Genomic DNA, 27,351 nt, shown 5'->3' with positions numbered 1-27,351 from the left:
GAAAAGGCTCGAGGAGGCAGAGGATAAGAAGAGGCGCGACGATGCAGAGGAGAGGAAAAGGCGCGACGATGCAGAGGAGTAGAAAAGGCGCGACGAGGCAGAGGAGAAGAAAAGGCGCGACCATGCAGAGGCGAGGAAAAGGCTCGAGGAGGCAGAGGTGCAGAAAAGGCGCGACGAGGCAGAGGAGAGAAAAAGGCGCGACGAGGCAGAGGAGCAGAAAAGGCGCGACGTGGCAAAGGAGCAGAAAAGGCGCGAGGCAGAGGTGAGAAAAAGGCGCGAGGAGCTAGATTATGCTATTAACACGAGAGAACTGGAATAAAGCAAATTCGAATCAGCTCGGCGCGTTCAAGTCCTCTTTCCGGTATAGACGATACACCTAAACTGACAATACAGGAACTGATGCTACCGTACAGGATAGGTGGTTATATCACACTTTTTGTCGTGAATTTCGAACGCACATATCAAAAGATAGGGCTGGACGAAAGCCTTTGGTATCAAAAACTTCTTTCGGTTGTCCCAGGAGAGGCCGCGGAAGTTCTCGCACGCTTGTCTAAAAAAGACTGCGAGAACTATGGAAAGGTAAAAGCCGCGCTCCTTCGCAAATACCGCGTCTCCGCCGAGGCATTTCGGCAGCGGTTTAGACAGGCAAAAAGGGGCAGCGAGTCGCACACTGAGTTCGCATACGAGTTAAAGTCCAACTTAAAAGAGTGGCTCAAAAGTGCAGAAGTGTATGGCAACCACGACAAGGTGCTTGAATGCATAGCACTAGAGCAGTTTTACCAAGTTCCTCCAGAAGAAGTTGTACTGTAGTTGCAGGACAGGCTCCCAGAGGTAGACCTAGAGAAGGCAGCGCAGCTCGCGGAGGAATATTACACGCGCCGAAACTTCCAAGGAAATCCTATTCAGGAAGATAGGATAGAAAAAAAGGACTATTCTGGAAAGCGGTTTTCCCCTCGCAACCCAGTTTCGCCGTACAAGAAATCATCCACGAGCGACGAGTTCAGCAAGGGAGTATCGACTAAGGCTGAGGTGGTGAGGGAAGGGCTAGCAGAGACAGTCCAGTCAGCTGGGGCCGCTAAAGGTAAGGCAGACCTAGAGCGCCCATTCGGGGCCAGGAGACCAATTATCTGCTTCCGTTGCAACAAGGAAGGCCATATTTTCTTAAATTGCAAGGAGCAAATCGCGTTCGCCAGTATTGCACATTCAGACAAAAACCTGAGGCTGCTCGAGCCATATATCCAGGAGGTCGTGGTAAACGGGAAAATGTGCCGGGCACTTCGCGATTTTGCCGCCACCATGGATGTTACTCATCCGTCCTGTGTTTCTCCCAGGGACTACAGGGGAATGCGCCTATATCAGACAAGTCGCAGAAGAGCAAAACGCATGCTTGCCAGTTGCAAGGGTAACCTTCAAGGGCACGTTTGGAAGGTTGCAAACGGAGGCAGCCGTGAGTTCAAGTTTACCCAAACACTTTTCATATGTTTTTTCAAACAAATACAAGCAGCTTTTAGAAGAGGAGGGCCGGTCGTTCTCTGCCAGTGTCGCGTGCATGGCATTAACGCGATCGCGGTCACGCGCCCTCTCAAGAAAACATGAAAGCTCATCGTCAAACGAGGAAATTACTGACAATGTAAAGTCCGCACAGCGGCACTCTAGGCCGGGAGATACGACTGATGAAAAGCAGATGACTCAGCCTTGTGAGGTTTCAATTACCGGATCAGGGACAGTAGGCGAGGAGCCTTTCGAGACTCGGGAAGATGGGGCGCTTAGGGCTAAAGTGGAAGGTTCACTGCTTAGTCCCGCATCCTTTTGCTGGGAACAGCTTAGTAGGGTTGAACGAAAAGTGCTTATCGCGGCACAGAAAAGTGACTCTTCACGAACTGTGCTGCAGGCTAATGTAAATGAAGGAGTGGCCCGAAAGAGAATCTCGTTCTACACTAGGTCAGGTCTCAAGTACCGAAAATATCAGGATTTCAAGGGTGCCAGAAGAGTACCGACCACAGCTTTTAGAGTAAGCGCATCGGAATGGTTGGGTGGGTCACTTCGGCATCCAGAAGACAAATTTCTATTGGCCAGGATTACAAGTAACAGAATTTCACTCGGAGCGAGACAAGGCAAAATAAAAAATTTTTTCGATCGCCTCAGCTGTGTTTTGCCTGCCCGAATGACTGTTAAGAATTGCTTTGCAATCTATTGTGTCTTCTTTGAGAGCACTGTTTATAGAGTTCTGTATCCTGGGCTCTTTATCGGGTGCATCTTTCGTGTTTAGTACGACAGCCGTAATGACGCTGTTGAGAGCACAGAGGGGGTTAGAGCATTTGTTTTGAGTTGGGTCTGGCGTCGTGGAGGGCATTGGGAGGGTGCTCACTTTCACCGAAGTGATTGGTATTGATTTCGGTCACTCCGTGAGCTTTCTCCGATCCAAGCAAAGGAAAGACCAGTGGATGAAAGGGTGAAGTTCTGAAATTTCACAATATGGTTTTCTAATGATGGATTGTCAAACTGTGATAAATACATGTCAAAACCAAACTATATTTGTGCATGCTTTGACATCAACTATGAGAACTGACGTAGAACTGATTGTTTCAGAAATAAGACATCCAAAATACGTGACTCAAACAGATCATCATAAAATATAATTTGTAGTAGCTCAAATGATGCACTTGTTGATATCCATATGACTCACTTTATCAGTGCTTGCTTGTTTTTGTTTTCTATTGTATAATACTGTCAGAGTAGAATGCTTATAAGTTGCATGTTAAACATTTTCGGGTTATTGCATGCTTGCATTGCCAGTGTGCTTTCTTTACGAATTGCACCTACTTTTTTATTCTTTGTAGATCATACTTTCACTTCCTTACTCAATGTCCCAAGCAGTCACTGTAAATACCCCCCTCTACCCAAAAGTAACGTATTAATAAGTGCTGCTTCACGTCAGCAAAAGTCACCTTGCCAGGCCGTAGCTATAACAGCAGGACAGGAAGCTGAGTATAAGGAGGGCATATTTCAGTTATCTGGCTCTTTAGGTGAGCTTGCTGTAAAAATATTTTTAGTCAATTTTCACACAAGTGACACCAATGATCAAGTTGTGTGCAAGGCATGCTGCCTTTTAGTACTCGCTATTTCTACATTGTGTTATTCATTCACTGCTCTGTCATTTTGTTGTTTTAAAATAACACGATAAAGTGATACATAAGCCAAATAATCAGTAAAAGAAATACTGAAGCTTAACAATATCAAACTTCTCCTTAAAGACTGAACATAGTTTTTGTATTGGATAGCTTTATTTTACTTCCACACACACATTTACACACTCCCTTTCAAATAATGCAAGTGGCAGTAAAGTGAACATGTAGTTGTGTATTCAGCATCTGGGGTACTTGGAGTGTGACACGAACCGACCACGGTCAAGTGCACCAACAAAAGCCACGAAGAGGAGGTGTGGCGGCAGTACCAGGTGCAGAAGGAGCATGAGAAGCTGCGGCACTCCTATGGTGACCAGGCCAGCGCACTATTTAAACACTGGAAAAGTAAGAACTTTCCTGTTTTTGGAAGCTCAGTAGGTGGTCACCCAAAATTGCAGCGCCAGTAAGACCTGGGCAGCAGTTGTACAGAGGTTGGTTTCTGCCCCCATCCACCAGAGTAAGGACTGAAGTGGCACCAAGGGCGGCAGAATTGGACACTGCAGTCGCATACTTGCGACATCTGCAAGTGCATGCATCAGACCCTCGACGAGTGCTGCGGCTCAGCGACCAGCAAACAGGCATTCTGTGTGTGTGTGCACTACAAGGTGAAAAAGGTTGTGCCCGCCAATGTGCCACACCCATCACCTGCTGGTAAGCAGGGCCCAGATTCTAGCTGTAAGGTAGTCAAGGCTCACAGCATGGTGCAGTTACCAGAGATGGCAGCTGCAGAGCATTGCTGCAAGGCATGTGAAGTGATCCTCCAGTCAGAAGCTTGGAGAGAGTAGTGAAATAGCACCAGCCAACCTCTTCGAACCTCGCACAACAGATCAGGCTGAACAAAACTGCGAAAGTTCGCTGGTTTGCCAAGATGCACTGAAGAATGAAAAAAATGGGCGTCACTTCAGCACGACATGCCACCAAAAAGCAGCAAATAAAAAAAGCACTCCACGTGCTCCTGCACTTGGTGGTGTCTGGGACAGGAGGCTTCAACAATGCAGTGTGGCACAGCTCTCAGACTCTTTACCCTCACTCTGATGCTGTAATAAAACAAAGTAACTTAGAGACACCTGAGAGACAGAAAAATAGCTTTGGTCTCTGTGATGCAGTTTCTTGTGCTCAAAGATTCTGACGGTTCTCTGAGGCGGAGCCTCCAAGAACCCAATTGAGGACAAAGCCGTTGGTTTCAAACGCGCACACACAAACTTTTAATGAAACTAGAAAGAGGCTTAAAATAAATAGAAGGAGATAGAAAGCAAAAAACAAACACTTAAACAGACATCACGGCAGTAAGAAACGCACTTGGGGCTAGTATGAAGTTAACAATACACGGGTCCGGGCTTGCCACGACGGCAGAAACGCATAACAGTCTCGACGTGGAGACGCAGCGACAAGTTGATGAAAGGAGTTGCGCCAGTCTCACCAAAGGTCGGGTAATAGGATGGTTGACCGGGCGACCAGAGCGCCTTTGCTCTGGCTCGGAGATAGAAGGCAGGCAGCTTGGCGGCACGAGTAGATGGCGGCGGCGTTCTCGCCGGGCAGCTGGGCGTAGAACTCGGGCCCGTAACCCAACTGCTCTCGTCCTGCCCACGGGCGCAGAAGCTCGCCGGCCTTGAGCAGCTGGCAGCATGCTCGGGAAGACAGACGTCGCACAGGAACGGTTGACAGGAAGCCCCGGTCGGGTGAAGTCCTGGTGGCTCGGGTCCGGAACCCGACGGCCAGTCTTCAACTCCCGGTCCGGTGGCCGACCTTCTCCAGGCGTCGCTTCCTGGAACTCTCCCGGCGTCTCCCCCTTCTGCCAGCGTGCCTCGCTTTTTCTTCCGCTCTGGCCAATTAGTCATTTTCTGATTGGCTGTTTGACGCTCCATGGTTTCTCCTACTTGGGTTGCTTTTTCCTTATAGCTTCTTTTCTTGCGCCGCACGTTCACGTGCGGGACGCTCTTCAGCGTTGTCGTTTTCTCTCCAGCACGGAATTCGCCTCGGCGCGCGCACTCCTTGTAGTCCGCTTCTGTCCTTTCTGACCACCACACCATGTCGCGCACTACACACATCAGTCTTAAAGGCCATGCTGCACTGTCAACGAATCACATAGCAGATGTTGAGGTCATGGCACAATGTTCTGAAGTTGGCACTGTTAAAAACCATAACAAGGTCTACAAGAATGCCAAAGGTACAGTTTTACAGTCCACAGAAGATTTTCTCTGTGGGATGCTTGAACATTCTAATGCGCACTCCTTCATTCACGCGCACTCCTTGTCTGCTTCTGTCCTTTCTGACCACCGCACCATGTCACACACTACACACATCAGTCTTAAAGGCCATGCTGCACTGTCAACGAATCACATAGCAGATGTTGAGGTCATGGCACAATGTTCTGAAGTTGGCACTGTTAAAAACCATAACAAGGTCTACAAGAATGCCAAAGGTACAGTTTTACAGTCCACAGAAGATTTTCTCTGTGGGATGATTGAACATTCTAATGCGAAATCACTGGCCAAAAGTACTGCAGAAAAACAAATAAGCATACAGTCAGCAGCTGAAACTTTAGTTCAAAGCAGGGGCGTAGTAAGCAATACCAGCTACTCCATGCCTTATGGAAGCTTTGTGGAGACAACTGCCAAAGTGACCATACCAGATAGCCCTCCATTGGACTGCAGCAAGAGAGCTAAACGTCACCGTAGGAAAAAAATGTAACCTTGAGATCGACACAAATCCCAAAGATGTAAAGGAAGTTCTAAAAAAAACGGGAAAGCACATTACTTCACAGGACGTGGGAAACCTAAAGCATGCAACAGTTCAAAAGATAGAAGAAAGCACACATCATGGAGCACTCCTTCTGCAAGAAATAGACAAATTATTAAAAACTGCAGGATGAAAACTCCATGTTGCAAAAGATTGACAGAATGAACTTCTGTACATTATGTTACAGTCGCAGCACATGGCTCAATTAGCCGAAAAGTATCCAGAGGTATTGTTCTTTGATGGAACCTCAAATGTTAACAGAGCAGGGTATGAAGATGGAAGTAGTCATGGCAGACCTATATGTTATGCCTTTGTCCAGCGAGCAACATCTGAAATTCTGAAATCCTTCCTTGAAACATTTTTGAATTTAAACCCTGCTGTAAAGGCTAAGTGTAAAGTTGCTGTGATGGACAAGGACTTAAAGGAAATGAACATAGTTACGAGACTCTTGCCTGACTGTAGGATTCTATTATGTTCATGGCATGTGCTAAAATATCTCCACTACAAAGTTTCACAACATAGTTCAAATAGCCTAGACAAGAAGTATGTAAAAGATACAATTTCCAAACTAGTCTTTGCGCATAATGTTGACATATATGAACAACACTTACTGAATTTGAAAGAAGCCCTAGAGAATGACAGCACTCTACTGGATTATTTTTTATAAAAACTGGCACAGCTGCAAAAATGTGCGGGCTTATGCTCATCGTTCAGATGTGTACAGTTTAGGAAATAATACTAATAGGATGGAAAGCCACAATCAAAAGCTAAAGAAATATTTAAGACGAGAAATGCACTTAGTTGAAGCTGTGAAAGCTCTAATTGACTATGCAACTCACAGTGACCTTGCAGTCAGTCATGCACAATATAAAGAAACCAAGTTTTGCGTCGACACAAGTAAGGTGGGCAAATTTTACGTGGAAGTGTCTACAATATGTACACAGTATGCTAGGGGATTGATTTGTAAAGAATATGAAACATTCATACAAAAATCCCTGAACACGTTCAGTGTCTGGTGATCAGCATGTTGTTTCTGTGAACAATAAATGTTATGTAGTCAGAAAGAGAATGGCAATGTGCACATGTACATTTAACATGCAGTATGGGCTGCTTTGCAGGCATATTCTTGCAGCCAGGTCAAAGCAAAACGAAACACTTTTTGATAAAGAATGTATTCCACAACCCTGGCTGAAATCTGACTTTGCAGAGACTAAAATGGATGAGGCACATGATGAAGTGAACATCTTAATTTTCAGTACAGTGAAAAAAGCAGAGCCAAAGCTTGATACATTAGAATCCAAATATAAATATGCATATGCACGTCTCATAGAAATATCGAATCTTACAACCTATGGCACAAATAAGAAAGAACTTTCTAGTTTCACTGAAACAGTACAGAGCAGTGAACAAGAAGTGAAAAGCTTGCAAGGTGACAAAGCAGTCCGAAAAAAAGAGATGTCTAGCTGTTACAAACAGCTCTAGTATGGGACAGCAAGCCTCACTGCCACATGTAAAATGCATAACAGTGTTCTCGTGCAACGATGCAATTACCTAGGCTATCTGTGGTTCTTCTACTTGCAACCCTTACAATATCACTCCCTCCGAACTAAATGGTTTGCAAGGCACAGGTTGGTTGTCAGATGCAATCGTGAATGCAGCACAATTCATTATTTCTCAGCAATTTTCAGACAGATGCAAACTTGAGGATGTTCTGCTTGGGCAGAAGCTGAAGTTCAAGAAGCAAGGTACCTTTGTACAAATTCTACACACACCAAATCCTGGGCACTGGGTCACAGTGACAAATTATGGAGCCCCATAAGATACCTTCTTCCTGTATGATTCACTTGATCAGAACATTTTACTTAGCGTAGTGCACAAGGTAATGAATATAATGAATCTCTCTTCAAACTATCTAGATGTGCATGCAAAAGCAGCACCATAACACCAAGGGAATGGCTATGACTGTGGAATTTTTGCTATTGAAAATGCATACACAATTGCATCTGGTGCTGACCCGCGCTCAGTTTCGACAAGTGCCTAATGCGTGGGCACATTATAACAAGTCTAGCAGATGGTCAAATGCCACCGTTTTCTTTAACTACATACATAGAATCCAAAGAAACATGTGGCGAAACAAAAATATGAAGGTTAACAATGCATCAAAGCTAAATGAAAGCAAAATTCAAACATTACAATCTTCCGGAAAAACAAAACAAAACCAGAATGGAAAAAAAATTAATGTAAACCAGAAGGAAAAAAATTAATGTAACAGATTATGTAGGATGAGCACACCTACTAAGCAGATATGCATATTCATTGCCTGACAACAAAACTGAAGCCTGGCTCATGCATGCATCCATGAACAAGGAGTAAGTGAATGTTTCTTGTTAATTCAAACACTTTCTTGGTTTTTGTTACAAGCTGTAAGGCAAGTGCACGTGTCACCTAACAAATGTTATCGCACAGTGCAGGGCGCGCCTGCATGTATCGGAAGTTTCTGGAATGTTATCAATGCTTCTATCCACCGCCTGTTGTCGCTAAACCTTGTGTAATCTGATTACATGTATGCACGACGTGAATGATCTAGCACTTTGTGGAAGGCACACTGGTCTCAGCGATTAGTCTGGAACATTCGACGACTGCTGTATAGAAGCCGACGTGCTTGACCCACTATCAGATTTCGACGACCGCCGATCGCGTTCGCCGCTACTGTCGTTCTTTGAGTGTAGCCTGTATTCGAGGGCGAAAGTTCGCCCAATAAAGCGCTCGTTTCGTAAATCAGTTTTGCTGCCTTCTTAACCGTCAGTACCACGTATAAATATGTCAACTCTGCCAATTTTACGTGAAGTTTACAAATTCAGAGGCACCCAAGCGGGCCCTGAAACACTTACATGTTTATCGTAGTGTATTCGAAATTAAAATAGGCTGTTTAATAAACACTTTGTCACGAAAAGTACTTCGATGCGTTCCCCATAACCGGATTTATTAGCAATCAAACGCGGCGTTCGCGGTGCTTCCGCTCCTGCTTCAATGCCTTTCACTGCCATGATTACGACGGTCCAATACGTGGCGCGGACCAGCTTTGTCCTTCTCAAGCTTGACCTACGTACGCTAGCCACATCCAACCAGCACTATTATTGAAGCGGCTAACGCGTCTAGCGAGGAGTGGCTAGTGAACACGAGCTGGCAAGCGCGCTTGAGGTCTGACCTGAAGTTTCGCTTGGTTCGAGTCTAGTTGATCTTTCAAAATTAGTCGAAATTAGCGAGCCCCAACAGCTACGACACGGATAAGCAGGGTGGCCGAACTTTAATCCCTATGCAGGTGGCCACGGCCGAGCGTGAGCAGACGATAGTCTGCTTCTTCCGGAAATACGCAATTCTCATCGAAATTTAACGCACATCTCCGCTTACTTCAGCCTGCTTATTGTACTTTGTCAAAAAACATGCACATTAACAGAAGGAAGAAGCGCACAGCTGCCGCATATGGGAATCGGTTATATTACGAAACAAAGCGTCCAGAAGACAGCAAGAATTAGGATCCCGTTGAAAAATGTGGCGTCTTTTGTGGGCCGGCCCTGGAGATAGTACACAGCCGTGCCAATAAAGTTTTCATTGTTACTGTTTTGCACATTTATTATTTAAGTATGAAAAGTTGGAAGGTAAAAATATGCAGATCCAACGCCCTGTGGGAATCGATGTAAGTGAAGCTTTGTCTCCTGTTTGCATTAATTGGTGGTGATATATTGACCGCATATGACAGTCGTGATGTGCAATGTTACCCTAGCTGCTCTGCTCGACATGTACGCTAAAGGGCCAGTGTTGCGAAAAATTTGCTGTCGACACCGCGGGCATCGCTAGGCGAATAATGAGTGTGAACCACAGCTGCGCAGGATTTGGGAGGAAACATGACCCGCCCAGGCGAACAGTTTCCCGTGGACCTGCAAAATGTCGTCATGCCATCTACCGAAACAATCAACAAGTTAAAAGACTCGTGCCACGGTGCAGTAAGTGATTGCTTTCAGTTAATTCAAATACACTTCCTTGGTTTTTGTCACAAGCTGTTAGTGCATATATCAATTCTACTAATTTTAGGTAAAGTTTACGAATTCAGAGGCACGTAAGCGGGCCCTGAACCACTTACATGTTTATCGAAGTGGAGAAAAGCATTCGAAGTTAAAATAGGCTATTTGATAAACACTTTGTCACGAAAAGTACTTCGATACGTTCGCCAGAAGCAGATGCCTTTCACTGCCAAAGTTACGACAGAGCGAGGCATGCTCACAAGACACCGCCGTCTATATGTCATCGTGGCGCGCAGTTCACATTTTATTTTGGATGTTAATGTAGACACCACTCCCCCCGATTTTGGAACCTGCGACGCGCCAAACTTAAGCCAAACGCAGTTGTCATGAGCGAGCAGCACAGTGCTGAGCCAGTGGACTCGTCGGGGCACCCTGCCGTATCTGCGCTACGTAGCAGGCCGCAGCTACATGCAGATGTAGTCCGTGCATCGCAGTGTTTGCTTTGTGCCCGACAGGACCTAAGTGCGTGCTCGCCTTCGTACGATCCAGTCTGACCATGCAGCATGGTGCGGACCGGCTTTGTCCTCCGCCTGCATGACTGGCGAATAGTATACTTTGCCCGCACTAAAATCTTTCAGAAATCATTTTTTTCGCTTACGAGCGAAGAATGGAATCATTTACCAGAATGTATTGTTCAATGCACATCTCATGTTTCATTTGAAAATATGTTGAAAAAGCACCTTTTGTAATCCCTCTACTCCTTAGGCAGCATTGCTGCCTGCAGTATTGTGTAAATAAATAAATAAACACTGGATGTAGTGTTGGTGCTAAAGACTAAAATAGCTGACTTGTTGTAGCACTGTGAAAGCCGCACAAATTCTTAGGCGATTCTTGGCGTCGTCTGCGCAGCGTCTGCTTATAGTATGATAAATGGCAATGTATGTATGTATGAATGATGCAAATTTATTTTAGAAGAGAGTTAAGCATGCATATTTATTATCTTTTCTAAAATGAATCCCAAAATTGTAACACCGTAAGATATTGGTAGGACATGATTACTTAATCTTGCAACACGGTCAGCGATCTTGCAACACGGTCAATCACTAGTGAGATGAATAAATGATTGTGTCATCGGTATACAAGACGAACTCGTAACTGGTAAGCGCATCAGGTCGATTGTTTATGAACAGGAACAGTATGGGACCTAATGATAAACCTTGAGGAACATCAAATATGATAAAGTTAGCAAATAAAAGGTGGTCGTTGCCAAATACAACTTGAGACCCATTATTTATCTAGCCATGAAGTACCAGTGATGCCATAGGTCACTGCAGTTGATACAAAAGAACAGAATGGTTCAGAGTACCAAATGCTGTAGTTCGGTCAATGAACGCTGCTCCCACAACTAAGCGGTATCTATAGACCTGATTTTTTATGGCCTCGTGGCGCGAGTGCCGGCGTAACCAAACAAACGAGCACAACGGCGAAGGATCAAAGACCGACACGAAGTGCAGCAGAAAATTAAATGTGGCGATAGTGAAGAGCTTGCGAGGAAGAAAGCGGGGGAGTGGAGGGTATGGTGAAAACGTGAGAAGAAAAGCACAGTGCCCCGCATGACGCGTGCCTTGTGGCGACGATGGCTGCGAGATGGCGCCAGAGTAAAGCGCGTCGCCTGCATGGACGGAGCGTTGCATTAGCAGAGGTTCGTCTGCGGCGGCTGCTGTGAACCCCGCCCACACATCACAATTAACGAGGCACTCGCGCCACGCTTCGCTTAGTTTGCAAAGTGCTGCACGAGACGGATTGTCCGCGCCAGCCAATGTGTCGTGAAATGGAAACACTTAACCGCATTTTTTAACCTTCGGCTCGCGTGAAAGAACGTATGTAGAAGAACGCCACCTATATATACTGTGGCGAGGAAATGATATGTTGCCTTGAAGAAGAAAAATACTTGTCGAAACGTTGGCTCCTGCTTTCACCTTGTACTCGTTTTGCTCATCGTCTTGAATTTCCATCTCCTACCTTCCCCGTGTTTTCTAAGGAGGAATTAGGAATTTGCCGGCCTGGCGTTGGCATGCACTGTGCAACTATTTCTGCCTTTTCGTCGCTTAATGTTGTTGTTATTGTGTTGCTATATTGTTCTTGTGAGAGTTTAATTAAATTACCATAAAAGCTTTCCGCCCCCTGGAAATGGATCCATTGGGGTGAAGGTAGGGACAAAGGAGGAAGTCAGTTCAGGTATAATTGACCATATTGAGTCTTGTAGAAATCGAAGTAACGACTGGAATATGAGGAGTTTCCTTCGCCTGGACTGGGTCCGGGTGGATGGGGTATGGGTCGTCAAGCCCCTGTGGCCCCCTCTCTGAGGTGCAGGAAAGAAGCTCCCTTGCCAGAGGATTGGCCATTCGGTTGCCAGCGACCCCAGCGTCCATGCCCACTGCCACACCGCGCGGGCAGCCAGTGGCAGAGCATAAACAAACTCGACTGCACTCCGCAATTCCGGCATGTCTAGGGGGTAATTCTACAACATGTGCGAAGAAACCTCCTCAATGCCTAGGCAGAGTCACATATTCAAAGAGCAAAGGCTCCAATATAGAATTTCTCTGTCGCAACCGCTCTTGCTCGCGGCTATTCAGAAACGTCAAGCGAAATAAGAAACGCACCGCCCACTGTATCTACTAGCAATTTTAAGAATGCCACCGGGATGTAGGTGCCCTGGGAGTATCGACAGACAAGCGCTCCTCGTACACCTCTTCATGGTTCTTTTCATTGGTCATGCAATGCTTCGGAAGCATCAGTTTCTGCGCCCGCCAAATTTAGTTCAGCAATAAAATCGCCATAAATTGTTATTTCATTATGTTCTTTAATATGCTCACGTATGTTAAATATTGCTAAGATGTGCATTTACTCGTGGCATCTTGTTGTAAGACAGCAGAAAGACTGAAAGAAATATTGCTTCTGCAGATCAGCGCCACTTTGGTCAGTAACACCGAGCTGCTGATCAAGATTGAGGACGAAGAAGCGGCAAGAGCCTCGAGTGCGAAGCTTGAGGCCGTGGGCCATGCTACACTAACTGTCCAAACCAGTAAGTGATTCCCCGTACCTCAATATCTATGATTCCAAGGAATTCCGATACAATATACGTTCTGTTCGCTGTACCTACGTTGAAAGCTAATCCTATTTAGCTCCCCCACAGTGGAGTAAGAAATTTGAATAAGAGGGTATTAACGATCCTACGCAACTTGTTGGCTAATGCATGCCTCGCAAAATAACATAGAAGCTTAACTGTTATGAAACGTTTGGCGCATGTTCGATGAGCTGGATGGAATCTAACTTTCGCCTTTTAACACGGCAGCCAATTACTTGTGATGGCTTTCATGAACAGACAACCCATGAAAACAAAAGCTTCAGCCCCTTGTGATGTTCCCCGGAAACCACCACAATGCAGCCTGTCAACGTACTCCACTTCCTTCGTTGTAAACCTGTGGGTCACACACACACCTTCGAAAACCCAGCGGTAATCGATGTGAGCAGACTGGCTCAGTGCAGTGCCTACCGCGTGAGTGACTCCCGATGGCAGCACCACCGCATCTTTTTGGCATAGCCTCGAGATGGTCTGCATATCTACAATTGCTAGTAGGTACAGCGAGGCGTGGCACTTGCGGAGACTGAGGACATTAGCACGCATGCGCGAGTAACAGCGGGTGAGAGAGGAAACGTGGGGACTATTGCTCCTTGAATATGAGTCTGCCTAAGTGGCCTAGGCACTACAAAAGAGTTTCTCAGCACATCTTGCATGCGTTTGTCCCTTGGCGGGCCAGCAGAAGTCTCTGAGCGTGGTAGTGCTGAAGTTAGTGTCGCAAGTTGGCGGCTGGACGTAATTATATTTGTTCAGTTGTGTTTTTTTGGTAATGGTAATGTGTCATTATTTCGCATTATTGGCGGCTCCTATGTATTATATATATTACTAGATGTGTATTTACTCATGGCATCTTGTTGTAAGACAGCAGAAAGACTGAGAGGAATATTGCTTCTGCAGGTTTTCGTTGAGAGGACGAATGATCAAGACGTTTTAGTGCACGTGGAGGATGAGATTCGGGCACAGGAGGTGTGTAAGTCTTACACCGCTATCGGCCATACGGAGAGGAGTGTTCAAACAAGTGATTCCCCGTACCTCAATATCTATGATTCCATAGAATTTATATATGATACGATTCCATAGAAGAGTTTGCCAACTGCTCTAACACAGAAGTGAGCGTAGCTCATGATGTGGGTCATCCAGTGCCTGCGTGGTCTTGGGTGCATCGCACTGCAGTGGTGCTCTAGATGATGAATGCTCCAGAGCCCTTACATACGTAATTTACTACTGCTGAGGCTCTAATAATTTCACATGCTTGAAACTTCGTCTGCACCTGGTCCATAACTTGCCCCTAATTTTAATCAACTGTAAGCAAGGCTTGTTGTTTAGTCCACCGAAGATAGAGGGGAAACATTCTACAAAACTTCTTAAGTGCTCCTAATTACACCATAAATGTTAACTGTGCCACGGCTTGCACTTAATATACATTGCATTTTCATTGCCATAGAACTCGCTAGCGACATTAGGAACTAAGCTGATGACGGCCGTGCGACACTTTCGAAGACTTGCTCTTTTTTTTAATTCTTAGTCGTAATTGCACGCTGTAACTAACCTCTTCATGGTTCTTTTCATTGGTCATGCAATGCTTCATTGCATGACCAATGAATGACCGCCAAATTTAGTTCAGCTAGAAAAACGCCAGAAATTTTGTTATTTCATTATGTTCTTTAATATGCTCACGTATGTTAAATATTGCTAAGATGTACATTTACTGGTGGCATCTTGTTGTAAGACAGCAAAGAAATATTCCTTCTGCAGGTCATCGTTAAAAAGAAAGCCGAAGACAAGTTCGTCGTGAAGGTCATGGACCTAACCAAGGCCACAGCAGCCAGCCACAAGACTGCTCTTGGCCATAAGGAACATTCGGTCCAGACCAGTAAGAGATTACCCATATTTCAACATCTATGATTCCACAGAATTGCCTATATATGATACGATTCCATAGAAGAGTTTGTCATTCTGTACCAAAAGACACGCATGACCAACTGCACCTAAATAGAAGCGAGCGGAGCTCATAATGTGGGTAATCCACTGCCTGCGTGGTCTTGGGCACATTGCACTGCAGTGGTGCTCTAGATCACGAACGCTCCAGAGCCCTTGCATACATAATTTACTACTGCTTAGGCTCTAATTATTCCACATGCTTTAAACTTCGTTTGCACCTGGTCCATAACTTGCCCCCTAATTTTAGTTAACTGTAAGCAAGGCTTCATGTTTAGTCCACCGAAAATATAGGGGAAATATTCTACAAAAGTTCTTAATATCCAAACAAATCAAGAACCAGCAAGTATTGGCAATGCTCCTAATTACACCATAAATTTTCATTTCATAATTTCATAATTTTCATTGCCATAGAACTCGATAGCAACATTAGAAACTAAGCTTATGATGTCCGTGCGATAGACACTTTCGAAGACTTGCTCTTTTTTTTATTCTTAGTCGTACTTGTACGCTGTAACTGCAATTTTAAACCTTGTACAAAGGGGCATTTTATCATTTTTTAAGGCCGTGCTGCTTGCTCATTCACCCTTGTGACCGAGCATGGGCTGTAATTATTATTGTACGTAATTATTATGATATCGCAAGCAGATTTTCATTTACTTCACACAGTAACAGTAGGGAGACCTGCAAAAAACCCTTCATGATTGATGTCAGCTATTGGGTCTGTGCTTTCTCACCAAGTCCAATCGGTTGTTCATGGACCCTTTAACGGAGTCTCCTTACACCGAAAAAGTGTCCTGACCGTTTATCCATTTCCTTCTAGAAAAAGTTGTTGGCAACGCTAATGAAAAAAAAAAACATCATAAAAAACGACGTACAGCATGAAGGGCAAGGACTGCGAGAGACTACATAACACTGCGCTGTGTATGTCGTCTCTTACAGTCCTTGTCTTTCGGGCTGTACGTCGTCTTTTATAGTGGATTACCAACTACCCCAAGCAACAACCCTAGAATAAGAACACTCGAATAAAATTAAAATCTTGTATTTCCAGGTCTGCGCCATGACTGAATAAGACTGGTGTTTAGTTACGTCAGTGAGGTTTCACCGCTAACGGGGGCCACAGTGTGGAAGACCATCGTGGACGTCACCAGTGTCAGCGTTCCCACAGATGTGACACGCGGACTAGTTCACCTCGTCATCGATTCACTCAAATGAATCAATGATGAGGTGAACTAGTTCGTGTGTCGTTCACATGTAAATAAATCATCTATCATTCACATGTAAATAAATCATTATCAACTATGGGGGGACGGGGCGCAGTAGGGCCTCCACAAGCGATGCCGTTGTCAACTCCCCCAACCTAAAGTGTCATTACCAGAGTTACCCACATTCGGCATTTCTTTTGAGTTGCCTCTGTCTCTTCAGATAAAATTTCATTGTGTGTGGCTAAGAGCTTAGTCGCCAGTTGGCGCATACGTGCGATGATAGGAGGACAAGCGCATTAGAAGCACCACAGGCGGCTACCTCACCGGCAATTTTTTTTTTCACATCATTTTTTGTTAGCCTGGGACGGTCCCGGTTCATCCATTGCCACAGCTGGTGGTAGCGCTCGACTGCGGAGTACCAGGATGTCGAAAAGAAACCCAGGAGCTCCACCAAATGCAACGGGGGTGTTCGCCTAGCAGAAGGGTCACTAGTTATAGGTTGTAGCGCTAGGCTCAAACAGGTCAGCGCTATATCGTGAAGGGGAAGCAAGCACTTCTCGTCTTCTACTGATTGCCAGGTTATCAGTTGTAAACAAAACTTTCTCTCAAATCTAAATTTATTCAGGCAGTTTGTGGCCACGCACGTATAATACGCACTCTAAGACTACTGATTGATCCGTTCAAAACTAGTTTCATACTTTTTCCTACACCCAACCAAAAACTGCTAACTATTCCTTGCCTCTATGCCAACTGTGTCCTTTAAGTGATCATACATCTTGTTTAGAAATTGTAGTTCACACCCATTTGAAGTTTCACAACGATATCGATACCGCTTTTAAAAATATTTCATATACAATTAGTGCATTGGAAAAATCAAGAAAATTCTTTGGCGTAAATGCTCTTAAAGCACGCATTCATACACAGTCATCTAAGTTATTGTATTACATCAATAACTTAGATGTAATACAATAACACACTTGGGCTCTGAAAGTACTGCAAAAGAAAGCCGTGCGACTTATCACTTCCGCTAATCGACTGACGCCATCACATCCTATTTTCTGCCAGCTGAACAATATCTGAACAATATATTTACAGTATATGTGTTCTGTTTTTTAAGGTTTTTCATCACATTCTTTTAATAGACAATTTTCGTCCAGTCATGTTATTCAATCCTAAGAGAACTAGATTTGCGGTCCATAATAACCTCCTGCTGCCTTAAATACATACTAATTATGGAAAAGAGACCATTGTTTTTTCATCTATTTTTTATGCAATTCACTCACATCTGAACTAAAAGAAATAATGTATATTTATGTATTTAGGCGGAAAAAAAAAAATATTTTTATTCAATGCGCAACAATTGCATTCCGCTTACTTGGTTAACCCCGTGTTTCCTGGTGATTTTCTACGTAATCAGTTAAACATTTGAAGCTGTCTTTGTTAAGAGTAATATTCCTAAATTGTCTTTATCATCATATGTTCTTTTTAACACTTTTCTAATGTATTACCAAAAGAGGCCAGTGGTTCGTGACCTTGAGACCTCCTTCTGCATATTTACCAATAAAGATTGCTTGGGATTGATTGATTGATTGATGGATTAAGTTAAACCCGTTTTTTCCAATAGTGTGCGCTTAATTTATATGCCTCTAGCAGCACGCCAAGATACTTTAGCGGAACATCATTCCCCTTAATGCCTGCAAACTGTTCTGGTGTATAACACCATGGGCCAAACCATAAGCCTAAACTTTTCGAAGAGTTCATTCGTGAACCTGATACGCTGCTAATCTCCTCTATTGTCGATACTACGTTTTCAGCACTGGGCTTATTTGTATAGAAGAACACCAGAGCATCTGCATAAGCTTAAGACCTTTACTTAACCCATATATGCCTAGTGTCCTATATGTAGGACACTGAAATTTTTCAAATAACTCGAAAATTTTTTTTTGTCAAAAAGCTAGCGCCCCCTAGGGGGTGTTTCTGAGGCTATGGCCTTCTCGCGTGCAAGTCTTGGTTAGCGTGGGAGCACAGCTCGCCACGTGCTTGCAGTTTCAAAATCGGCGTTCCGCGTGAGCTTCGACGAACGCCATGCCGAGAAAGAAAATGTAAGTAATATAAATTGAAATGATTTTTGATGTTTTCGAGATTTTCGTCAGTTATTCCTGAGTAATTGAATATGCTGTAAAAACAATGTCAATGTGGTATAGGCAACATATTTTTGTTTACGATCTGTCAAACAGCGGTGTCCTATACGTAGGACGCTAGGCAGATCGGGGGTCGCTGTTGTGTCACTCTGGAACGCGCGATGCGTCGCGCGCGTAGCGTTGAAGTAGCATAGTAAAATACATATGGACGTATGGCAGAAACTTTTTTTTTTCCAATTGCAGTCAGAAGATTCCCTGCAGTTCATTTTACCGCAGAAGAGATCCGCAAACGCTCAACGACATTCTAAACCAGATTGACGCTGGGGAAGATGTACCGTCTACGGTGGCCATTCTTCCGCCCGACAATCACGCGGCGGCAGTGACAGATGAAGAAAGCGGTGATGAAGAATGCACCAGCATGGACCATCTGCCGGGGAGCACTCTTCGTGCTGAAGTTCTGGACACTTGTTCAGAGTCAAGTGAGGACGAGAACGACCAGGAGCCACCAGCTAAGCAACAGAAACGACGTGTCAAGTGGGATAAACGCGATTTGAACGCGAGTTTCCCAACTCGCCACTCAGTGTTATTCAGACTCCGCTGAAGGAGCACCGCTAACTCCAGTAGAGGCATTTGAAAAATTTTTCGATGATGAAGTCATCAACCTGCTTGTTGCAAACACCAACACCTATGCACAACAGAAGAATCGGTTGTTGAACGTGAACGCAGGTGAGATGAGATGTTTTCTCGGCATTCTGCTTCTCAGTGGCTATGTGCCGGTTCCAAGGCGTCGCATGTTGTGGGAAAACTCCTGTGATTCTCATAATGAACTCGTCGCGAACTCTATGAGGCGGGACCGATTTGAAGCCATTTTCACCAACCTACATGTGGCTGACAACAACAACCTAGTACAAGAAGACAAATTCACAAAACTGCGACCACTGTTTAGGCTCTTGAATGAACGGTTTCTGTTGTATGCTCCATTACTAGACTGCTTCAGCATTGATGAAAGCATGTGCGAGTACTTCGGAAAGCATGGATGCAAGCAGTTTATGAAAGGGAAACCAATCCGATTTGGCTATAAATTGTGGTGCATTTGCACCCCATTGGGTTATTTGCTTTCTGTTGAGCCCTACCAAGGGAGGTATGGCGTCAATGTTGATGATAAAAACAAGCTTGGTCTAGGAGGATCTGTTGCTGCAGAAATGGTGTCCAGGTTGAAAGAAAGGCTTGATTACTGTTTTCATGTGTTCTTTGACAACTTCTTTTCAAGTCTCAAACTTGTTAGAATGCTTTCGTCAATGGGTGTCAAGTGCACAGGCACCGTGCGGGATAACCGAATAGAAAACTGTCCCATCCTGACACAGAAAGAAATGAAAAGCAAGAATCGAGGCTTCTACGATTACAAAGTCGACGCTGAATCTGAAATTATTGTATGTCGCTGGAAGGACAACAGCACAGTGACCGTCGTCTCAAATGCTCACGGGGTCGAGCCAACACAAATGGTGAAAAGATATTAGAGAGAAAACAAGTCCAAAGTCACGGTGGAGCAGCCGTTCTTGATTTCGAGCTATAATGGCAACATGGGAGGAGTTGACAGACTAGACCAAAATATTTCAAAGTACCGCACAGCCATTCGAGGAAAGAAGTGGTATTCTTCACTCATGACATATCTGGTTGACGCATGTGTGAATAATGCATTCCAGTTGTACAGAATTGGAACGACCAAAACAGAGCTCCTCACATTTCGAAGGACGATAGCGATGTCGTATATGAAGAGTTATGGCACCAAGCCATTGCGTGGAAAAAGCCGGCAATCTTTACTGGAAGCCCAAAGCCGATTTGACCGCATTGACCACACAGTGATTCCTCAAGAGAAGCAAACAAGGTGTGCTCATTGCCATGAGAAGACCACAACACGTTGTGAAAAATGCGACATCGGAGTCCATGTGAAATGTTTCAAATTGTAACACTCAAAGGAGTAGTACATGTGCCTAGTGTCCTATATGTAGTACGGCTACAAAAACGCAGTTCGAAAAAAATTTTTTTTTAATAGAAGGTTGATTCTACTTTCTGAGGTACCAGAAGCAATTATTACGGGAAAATAAATCACTTTTCTTAATTTCCCCAAGTTCAGGCATATATGGGTTAATTACCCAGTATGCTGAAGCTATGGCTGTAACTCGACTGAATTACGCTTGAGCATGGTGGTTCCAGGTAAAGGGCGAATAGTAGTGGGGACATCGGACACTCTTGATTTACTGAAGAGTAAATAGAATTCGGGTTTGGAGAAATAGTCATTAACAACTAAACGAGTAGACCAACAGGTGTAGTAAACCTAACAGCCTTAAGCACAACGGAGCTAACAGTGGCATGCTCCAGAAGAGAAAATAAATAGGAATGACTGACGCGATCAAAAACTCTACCTGGAGCATTGCGAGCTGCTCAGCAGAACCGTAACAGTATTGAAAAAGTGTACGGGCGATGTGTATGATGGTTTGAATGGATCGACCCCTAATTCCACACGTCTGATGGGAACCAATGAGAACTGACGTTGCAAATTGCAATCTATTATATATATATGTATATATAAAGCTTTTGCGAAAATCTTATCCACGTTTTACAATGTGATCGGTCTGTGGCTTTCATCAAAATGCATTTTCTCCTTATCTGAACTTTTGAAAAAGATTGCGGAAGGGCGTCCACCTCAAAGTTTGTAATAAATAATGTTCAATAGTATGGGACTGATAATTGATTTGTAAAATCCACTTGAATATCCATAAGGGTCGGGTGTTTTCGATAAAAGCAGCTGATCAACAGCTGGCTCAATTTCTTGGATCGTAAGGGTACCACTGATGAATGTACACTCATCATCCTGCAAAGGTTTTACAAGAGACACAAAACACTTATAAGACTTGCATCGTGATCATCGGAAGGGGCACTAAACAACACACTGTAGTAAGTTTCGAATTGAGAAATTGTCATTCGTATTTGTTAGAAAACTAGCTTTGGAGCATATTTCCGGAATTACTTGGGAAACAGAGCGACGTCGCTCATCAAGTAAAACTTGATGTGCTGGCTGCCCAGAGTGCAGAGCACCCTTATTTCGAAATCAAACTCGCGAACCTCTTTAACGCAGTGCATCACACTTCTGTAACTCACAATTAAGATTTTCGACGTCGACAATGCGAGTTCCTGGCATTTCGCATTCCATATGATAAAGGCTACACAGGCTCTTAAGAAGCATCTTTCCTCCATTCTTTGTATAGAATGCTTTCACTGATCCAATTTTTATAGCCACTATACGAACCTCTTAAAGAGGTCCCAATTATTAAATAACGGCAAGTCAGTATAAAGAGAAGTTTTTAGGGCCATGTGGTCGAAAATTACATTTCTCACCAATCGGGCTGTACGTAGTCTTTTATAGTGGATTACCAACTACCCCAAGCAACAACCCTAGAATAAGAACACTCGAATAAAAATGAAATCTTGTATTTCCAGGTCTTAAAGCTGACCGAATAAGACTGGTGTTTCACTACCATAGTGAGATGTCCCCTGCCACCGGGACCCAAGTTTGGATGACGAGCGTGGACGTGACCTGCGTTAACATACCCATTGGTGTGACACGCAGACTAGTCTGAGTGAATCAATAATGAGGTGAACTTTCACATGTAATTCAGATGTCAATAAATCATCTAACATATCATTCACATGTCAATAAATCATCTTATCATATGTAATTAAATCATTATCGACAACTATGGGGGGACGGGGCGCAGCAGAGCCTCCCCGAGCGATGCCGAAGTCAACTCCCCCCAACTAGTGTCGTTACCAGAGTTACCCATATTTGGCATTTCTTCTGAGTTGCCTCTGCCTCTTCAGATAATGTGTGCGGCTAAAAGCTTAGTCACAAGTTGGCACATGCTTTAACTTTCGTCTACACCTGGTCCATAACTTGCCCCTAATTTTAATCAACTGTCAGCAAGGCTTCATGTTTAGTCCACCGAAAATATAGGGGAAATATTCTACAAAAGTTCTTAATATCCGAACAAATCAAGACCCAGCAAGTATTGGCAATGCTCCTAATTACACCATAAATGTTAACTGGGCCACGGCTTGCCCTTAATATACATCGCATTTTCATTGCCATAGAACTCGATAGCAACATTAGGAACTAAGCTTATGATGTCCGTGCGATAGACACTTTCGAAGATTTGCTTTTTTTTTTTATTCTTAGTCGTACTTGCACGCTGTAACTGCAATTTTTTAACCTTGTACAAAGGGGCATTTTACCTTTCATAAGGCCGTTTTGCTTGCTCATTCACCCTTCTGACTAAGGATGGGCTATAATTATTATTGTACATATTTATTATAAATTCGCAAGCAGATTTTCCCTTACTTCACACAGTAACAGTAGGAAGACGTGCAAAACACCCTTCATGATTAATGTCAGCTATTGGGTCTGTGTTTTCTCTGCAAGCCCAAGAGCTGGTTCACGGACCCTTTAACAGAGTCTCCTTAGACCAAAAAAGAGTGTCCCGATTATTGATCCATTTCCTTCTAGGACAAGTTGTAGGCAACCCTAATGATAAAAACATGATAAAAACTACCTACAGCCTGAAGGACAAGGATTGTGAGACTACATACAGTGCGTGTCGTCTCTTACAGTCATTGTCTTTCAGGCTGTACGTCGTCATTTATAGTGGATTACCAACTACCCCAAGCAACAACCCTAGAATAACAACACTCTTATAAAAATTAAATCTTGTTTTTGCAGACGTGCATACCGACCGCATGCAGATACCGCATGCAGATGGTCTTCGAGAGAAAAGAACTCCCGGGCCCATCGAAAGATGGCACTATTAAGTATGGGACAGCCATAACGGTAGTCTTTGTGGGCCTGGACGTAGACCTGGTGCGAAAGGTAGCAAACCTTGTGATATCCTCACTGTAAATAAACCATGATCACGCTCGAACAGCAAAGCCCCCCCGAGTGATGGCAAAGTCAACTCGCCCAACCTAATGTGTTGAATGAGCTCCGCACTGTTTGCATTTTGTGAACGCTGTCCTCGCTTTTTTTGTGCGGCCTACATTCGAGGTTATATATTTTTTTTTGTTGGCTTCAGACTTTAGGGGGTCAGCTTAAAATCGGGGTCGGCCTAGATTCGAGATAATACGGTATAAGAAAATTCTTCCAAGCGGACAATTATGAGGTCACATGAAACGTGCACACATGGCGAAACACATGGCACACAGCGCTATATATATATATATATATGTCGCAGAACATAAGGAAGTGAGAAGGAAGATGCATAAACCAATCAACCCAGCAAGTCTAAAATGACACCCAATATCGTAACGCTATCAGATATTGGTAAGACATGATTACTTAATGATACACCTATGGGAGGTGGAATAGTTGATTGAAGGTTATGAACTAAAACAAAACGTGTTTTTGTAGGACTTATTCATAGACAATTTGGTGGTTTAGTGAGCACCGCCTGTTGATGTTGCCAAGTTCAGCGTTCAGCTGATCTTGCAATACTGTCAGTTACTAGAGAGATGAATAAATGGTTGTGTCATCGGCATACAAGAGGAACTTTTGACTGGTAAGCTCGTAGGGTAGATTGTTTATGAACAACAGAGACAGTAAGGGACCTAATAATAAAACTTTGAGGAACACCAAAGTTGATAAAGTTAGCCGATGAATGGTGGCCATTTCCATGTATAACTTGAGACCGATTAGTTATGTAGCTATGAAGTTTTAAGGGAGGACCACTGATGCCGTAGGTCACCGTAGTTCATACAAAAGGACAGAATGGTTCAGAGTACCAAATGCTGTAGTTCGGTCACTGAATGCTGCTCCCACAATTAACGCGGTATCTATAGACCTGATTTTTCATGGCCTCGTAGCGCAAGTGCCAGCGTAACCGAGCGAACGAGCACAATGGCGAAGGATCAAAGAGCGACACGGAGTGCATCGGAAAATAGTGAAGAGATCGCGAGGAAGAAAGCAGGGGAGGAAGGGTGCAGTGAAAGCGTGAGAAGAAAAGCATAGTGCCCTTTATAACGCAGGCTTTGTGGCGGCGACAAAGTAGAATGCGCCGTCTGTATGGAGGGAGTGCTGCATGAACGGACGTCGGTCTGCGGCGGCTGCTGTGAATCCCGCCCACGCATCACGATTAGCGAGACCGTCTCGCTACGCTTCGCACTGTTTGCGCAGTGCTGCACGAGACAGATTGTCCACGCCAGCCAATATGTCGTGAAATGCAACCACGTAACTGCAGATGAATTTTTTAACCTTCGGCTCGCATGAAAGAGTGTACTTTTCAAAAAATCTGGTGGGGCTCGCATGTGCGAGTAAGAGCGGGTGCGAGAGAGGAAACGTAGGGACTATTGCTCCTTAAATATGAGTCTGCCTAAGTGGCCTAGGCACTACAATGGAGTTTCTCAGCAGGTGTTGCATGCATTTGTCCCTTGGCGTGCCGGCAGAAGTTGCGGAGCGTGGTACTGCTCAAGTTAGCGTCGCAAGTTGGCGGCTGGACGTAACTATATTTGTTCAATTGCTTCTGCAGATGCTGATCGAACAACGCCAGGAAAACGAACTGTTAGAATTGACAATTATGATGGGGCAAGAGCCATCGTCGATACTTACAAGACAGTGGGACACACCCAAAGGACTAAGATGACAAGTGATTCCCCGTACCTCAATATCTATGATTCCAAGGAATTCCCTATAGATGATACGACTCCTTAGAACAGTTTGACATTCTGCACCAAGAGATACTCATGACCAACTGCGCCTACACAGAAGTGAGCAGAGCTCATAATGTTAGTCATCCAGTGCATGCGTAGTCTTGGGTGCATCGCACTGCAGTGGTGCTCTAGATGATGAATGCTCCAGAGCCCTTGCATACGTCCCTAATTTTAATCAACTGTAAGGTGCATGGAATATACAGGGGAAACATTCTACAAAACTTAATATCCAAACATATCAGGACCCAATAATTACTGGCAACGCTCCTAATTAAACCATAAATGTTAACTGTGCCACGGCTTGCACTTTACATTGCATCTTCCCTGCCACAGAACTCGCTAGCGACATTAGGAACTAAGCTGATGATGGCCGTGCGAAACTTTCGAAGACTTGCTCTTTCTTTTTATTTTGTCGTAATTGCACACTGTAACTGCAATTTTTTAACCTTGTACAAAGGACCATTCTATCATTTTTTTAGGCCGTGCTGCTTGCTCATTCACCCTTGAGGCCGAGCATGGGCTGTAATTATTATTGTACGTAATTATAATATCGCAAGCAGATTCTCATTTACTTCACACAGTCACAGTAGGAAGACCCGCAAACACCCTTCATGATTGACGTCAGCTATTGTGTCCGTTTTCTCAGCAAGCCCAAGAGGAGGTTCATGGACTCTTTAACCGAGCCTCCTGACACCGAAAAAGAGTGTACTGACTGTTGATCCATTTCCTTCTAGTATAAGTTGTCGGCAACCCTAATGATAAAAATAAAAAATTATGTATAGATAAAAACATGACAAAAATTATGTATAGGGTGGAGAACAAGGACTGCGAGACTACATACACTGCGCTGTGTGTGTCGTGTCCTGCAGTTTTTGTCTTTCAGGCTGTACGTAGTTTTTTAATCGTGAATTACCTACTACCCCAAGCAACCACCCTAGAATAAACACTCGAATAAAAAAAATTGTTTTTCCATAGTTGCAGTCTAACAGAATTTGGGTGTCCTTCGACCATCGGATTACCGTGGGCACAGATGGTCGACAGACAGATGACTCTCTCGTCACAGTTACGCGTGTCGCAGTCAGCGGCGACCTTGCTCGCAAGATTGTGCATTTTTTTATTCAATGCATTATGTAAATACCATGTAAATAAAATTTCATGTTTATCTACCCTATAGGCCGTGACCACAAGGGGGTGGGAGTGGGGGGGGGGTGGGGGGGTCGGAGCAGCAGAGCCTCCTCGAGAAACGCTGAAGTAAACTCCCACCACCTAAAGTGTCGTTACCAGAGTTACCCATATTTGACATTTATTTTTAGTTGTCTCTACCTCTTCAGATAAAATTATACTGTGTGTGGGAAAAAGCTTAGTCGCAAGTTGGCGCATACGTGCGACGATCGGAGAAATTCCCTATTTAATTCATTGCATCCTCCTGTAAATAGTCATCCTCGTCTACACCATAGGCGGCGACCACGGGGGGGGGGGGGCGTAGCAGGGCCTCCCCGAGCGATGCCGAAGTCAACTCCCCCCAACTAGTGTCGTGACCAGAGTGACCCATATTTGGCATTTTTTTGAGTCGCCTCTTCCTCTTCACATAATGTGTGCGGTTAAAAGCTTAGTCACAAGTTGGCGCATGCTTGAACTTTCTCATTTCGTCTACACCTGGTCCATAACTTTCCCCTAATTTACAGGGGAAACATTCTACAAAACTTTTAATATTTAAACAAATCAGGACCCAACAATTACTGGCAACGCTCCTCATTACACCATGAATGTTAACTTGCCATGCGATAGACACTTTCTAAGACTTGGTCTTTTTTTTAATTCTTAGTCGTAATTGCACGCTGTAACTAACTGCAATTTTAAAACCTTGTACAAAGGGGCAATTTACCATTCTTTAAGTCGGTGCTGCTTGCTCATTCACCCTTGTGACCGAGCATGGGCTATAATTATTGGACATAATAAATTCGCAGGCAGATTTTCACTTACTTCACACAGTAACAATAGGAAGACGCGCAAAAAACCCTTCATGATTGATGACAGCTATTGGGTCTGTTTTCTCAGCAAGCCCAAGAGGTAGTTCATGGACCATTTAACGGAGTCTCCTTACACCGAAAAACAATGTCCTTACTGTTGATCCATTTCCTTCTAGGATAAGTTGTTGGCAACCCTAATGATAAAAACATGATAAAAAACTACGTACAGCATGAAGGGCAAGGACTGCGAGAAACT

The 27,351-nt window shown here is 44.2% G+C and overlaps 2 protein-coding genes across 5 annotated transcripts in view; one reads left to right on the top strand and one right to left on the bottom strand.

Annotated features, from left to right (window-relative positions):
* The window catches only part of LOC126516248 (uncharacterized), a 127,116-nt gene that overhangs the window by 93,564 nt on the left and 6,201 nt on the right, over positions 1–27,351 (top strand). For 2 of the 4 annotated variants that reach the window (XM_072287133.1, XM_055064096.2), the window contains 3 exons: positions 13,986–14,054; positions 14,844–14,961; positions 24,945–25,061. In XM_072287133.1, coding sequence (XP_072143234.1) covers positions 13,986–14,054; positions 14,844–14,961; positions 24,945–25,061 — 304 coding nt within the window. Of the gene's footprint in view, positions 1–9,724; positions 9,929–13,985; positions 14,055–14,843; positions 14,962–24,944; positions 25,062–27,351 lie in introns of those variants that run through there. The other 2 variants (XM_055064097.1, XM_055064095.2) reach the window with 2 other exon arrangements.
* Positions 21,876–27,351, bottom strand: part of LOC126548787 (uncharacterized) — a 49,341-nt gene continuing 43,865 nt past the window's right edge. The window contains exon 10 of the transcript XR_011893362.1: positions 21,876–21,967. The gene's annotated coding sequence lies outside the window, so the exon portion shown is untranslated. The remainder of the gene's footprint in view (positions 21,968–27,351) is intronic.

The sequence above is a fragment of the Dermacentor andersoni genome, chromosome 3 (assembly GCF_023375885.2).
Source record: "Dermacentor andersoni chromosome 3, qqDerAnde1_hic_scaffold, whole genome shotgun sequence".
Lineage (NCBI taxonomy): Eukaryota > Metazoa > Arthropoda > Arachnida > Ixodida > Ixodidae > Dermacentor > Dermacentor andersoni.
The sequence above is the reverse complement of the archived record's forward strand: the minus strand, read 5'-3'. Positions and strand labels throughout refer to the sequence as shown.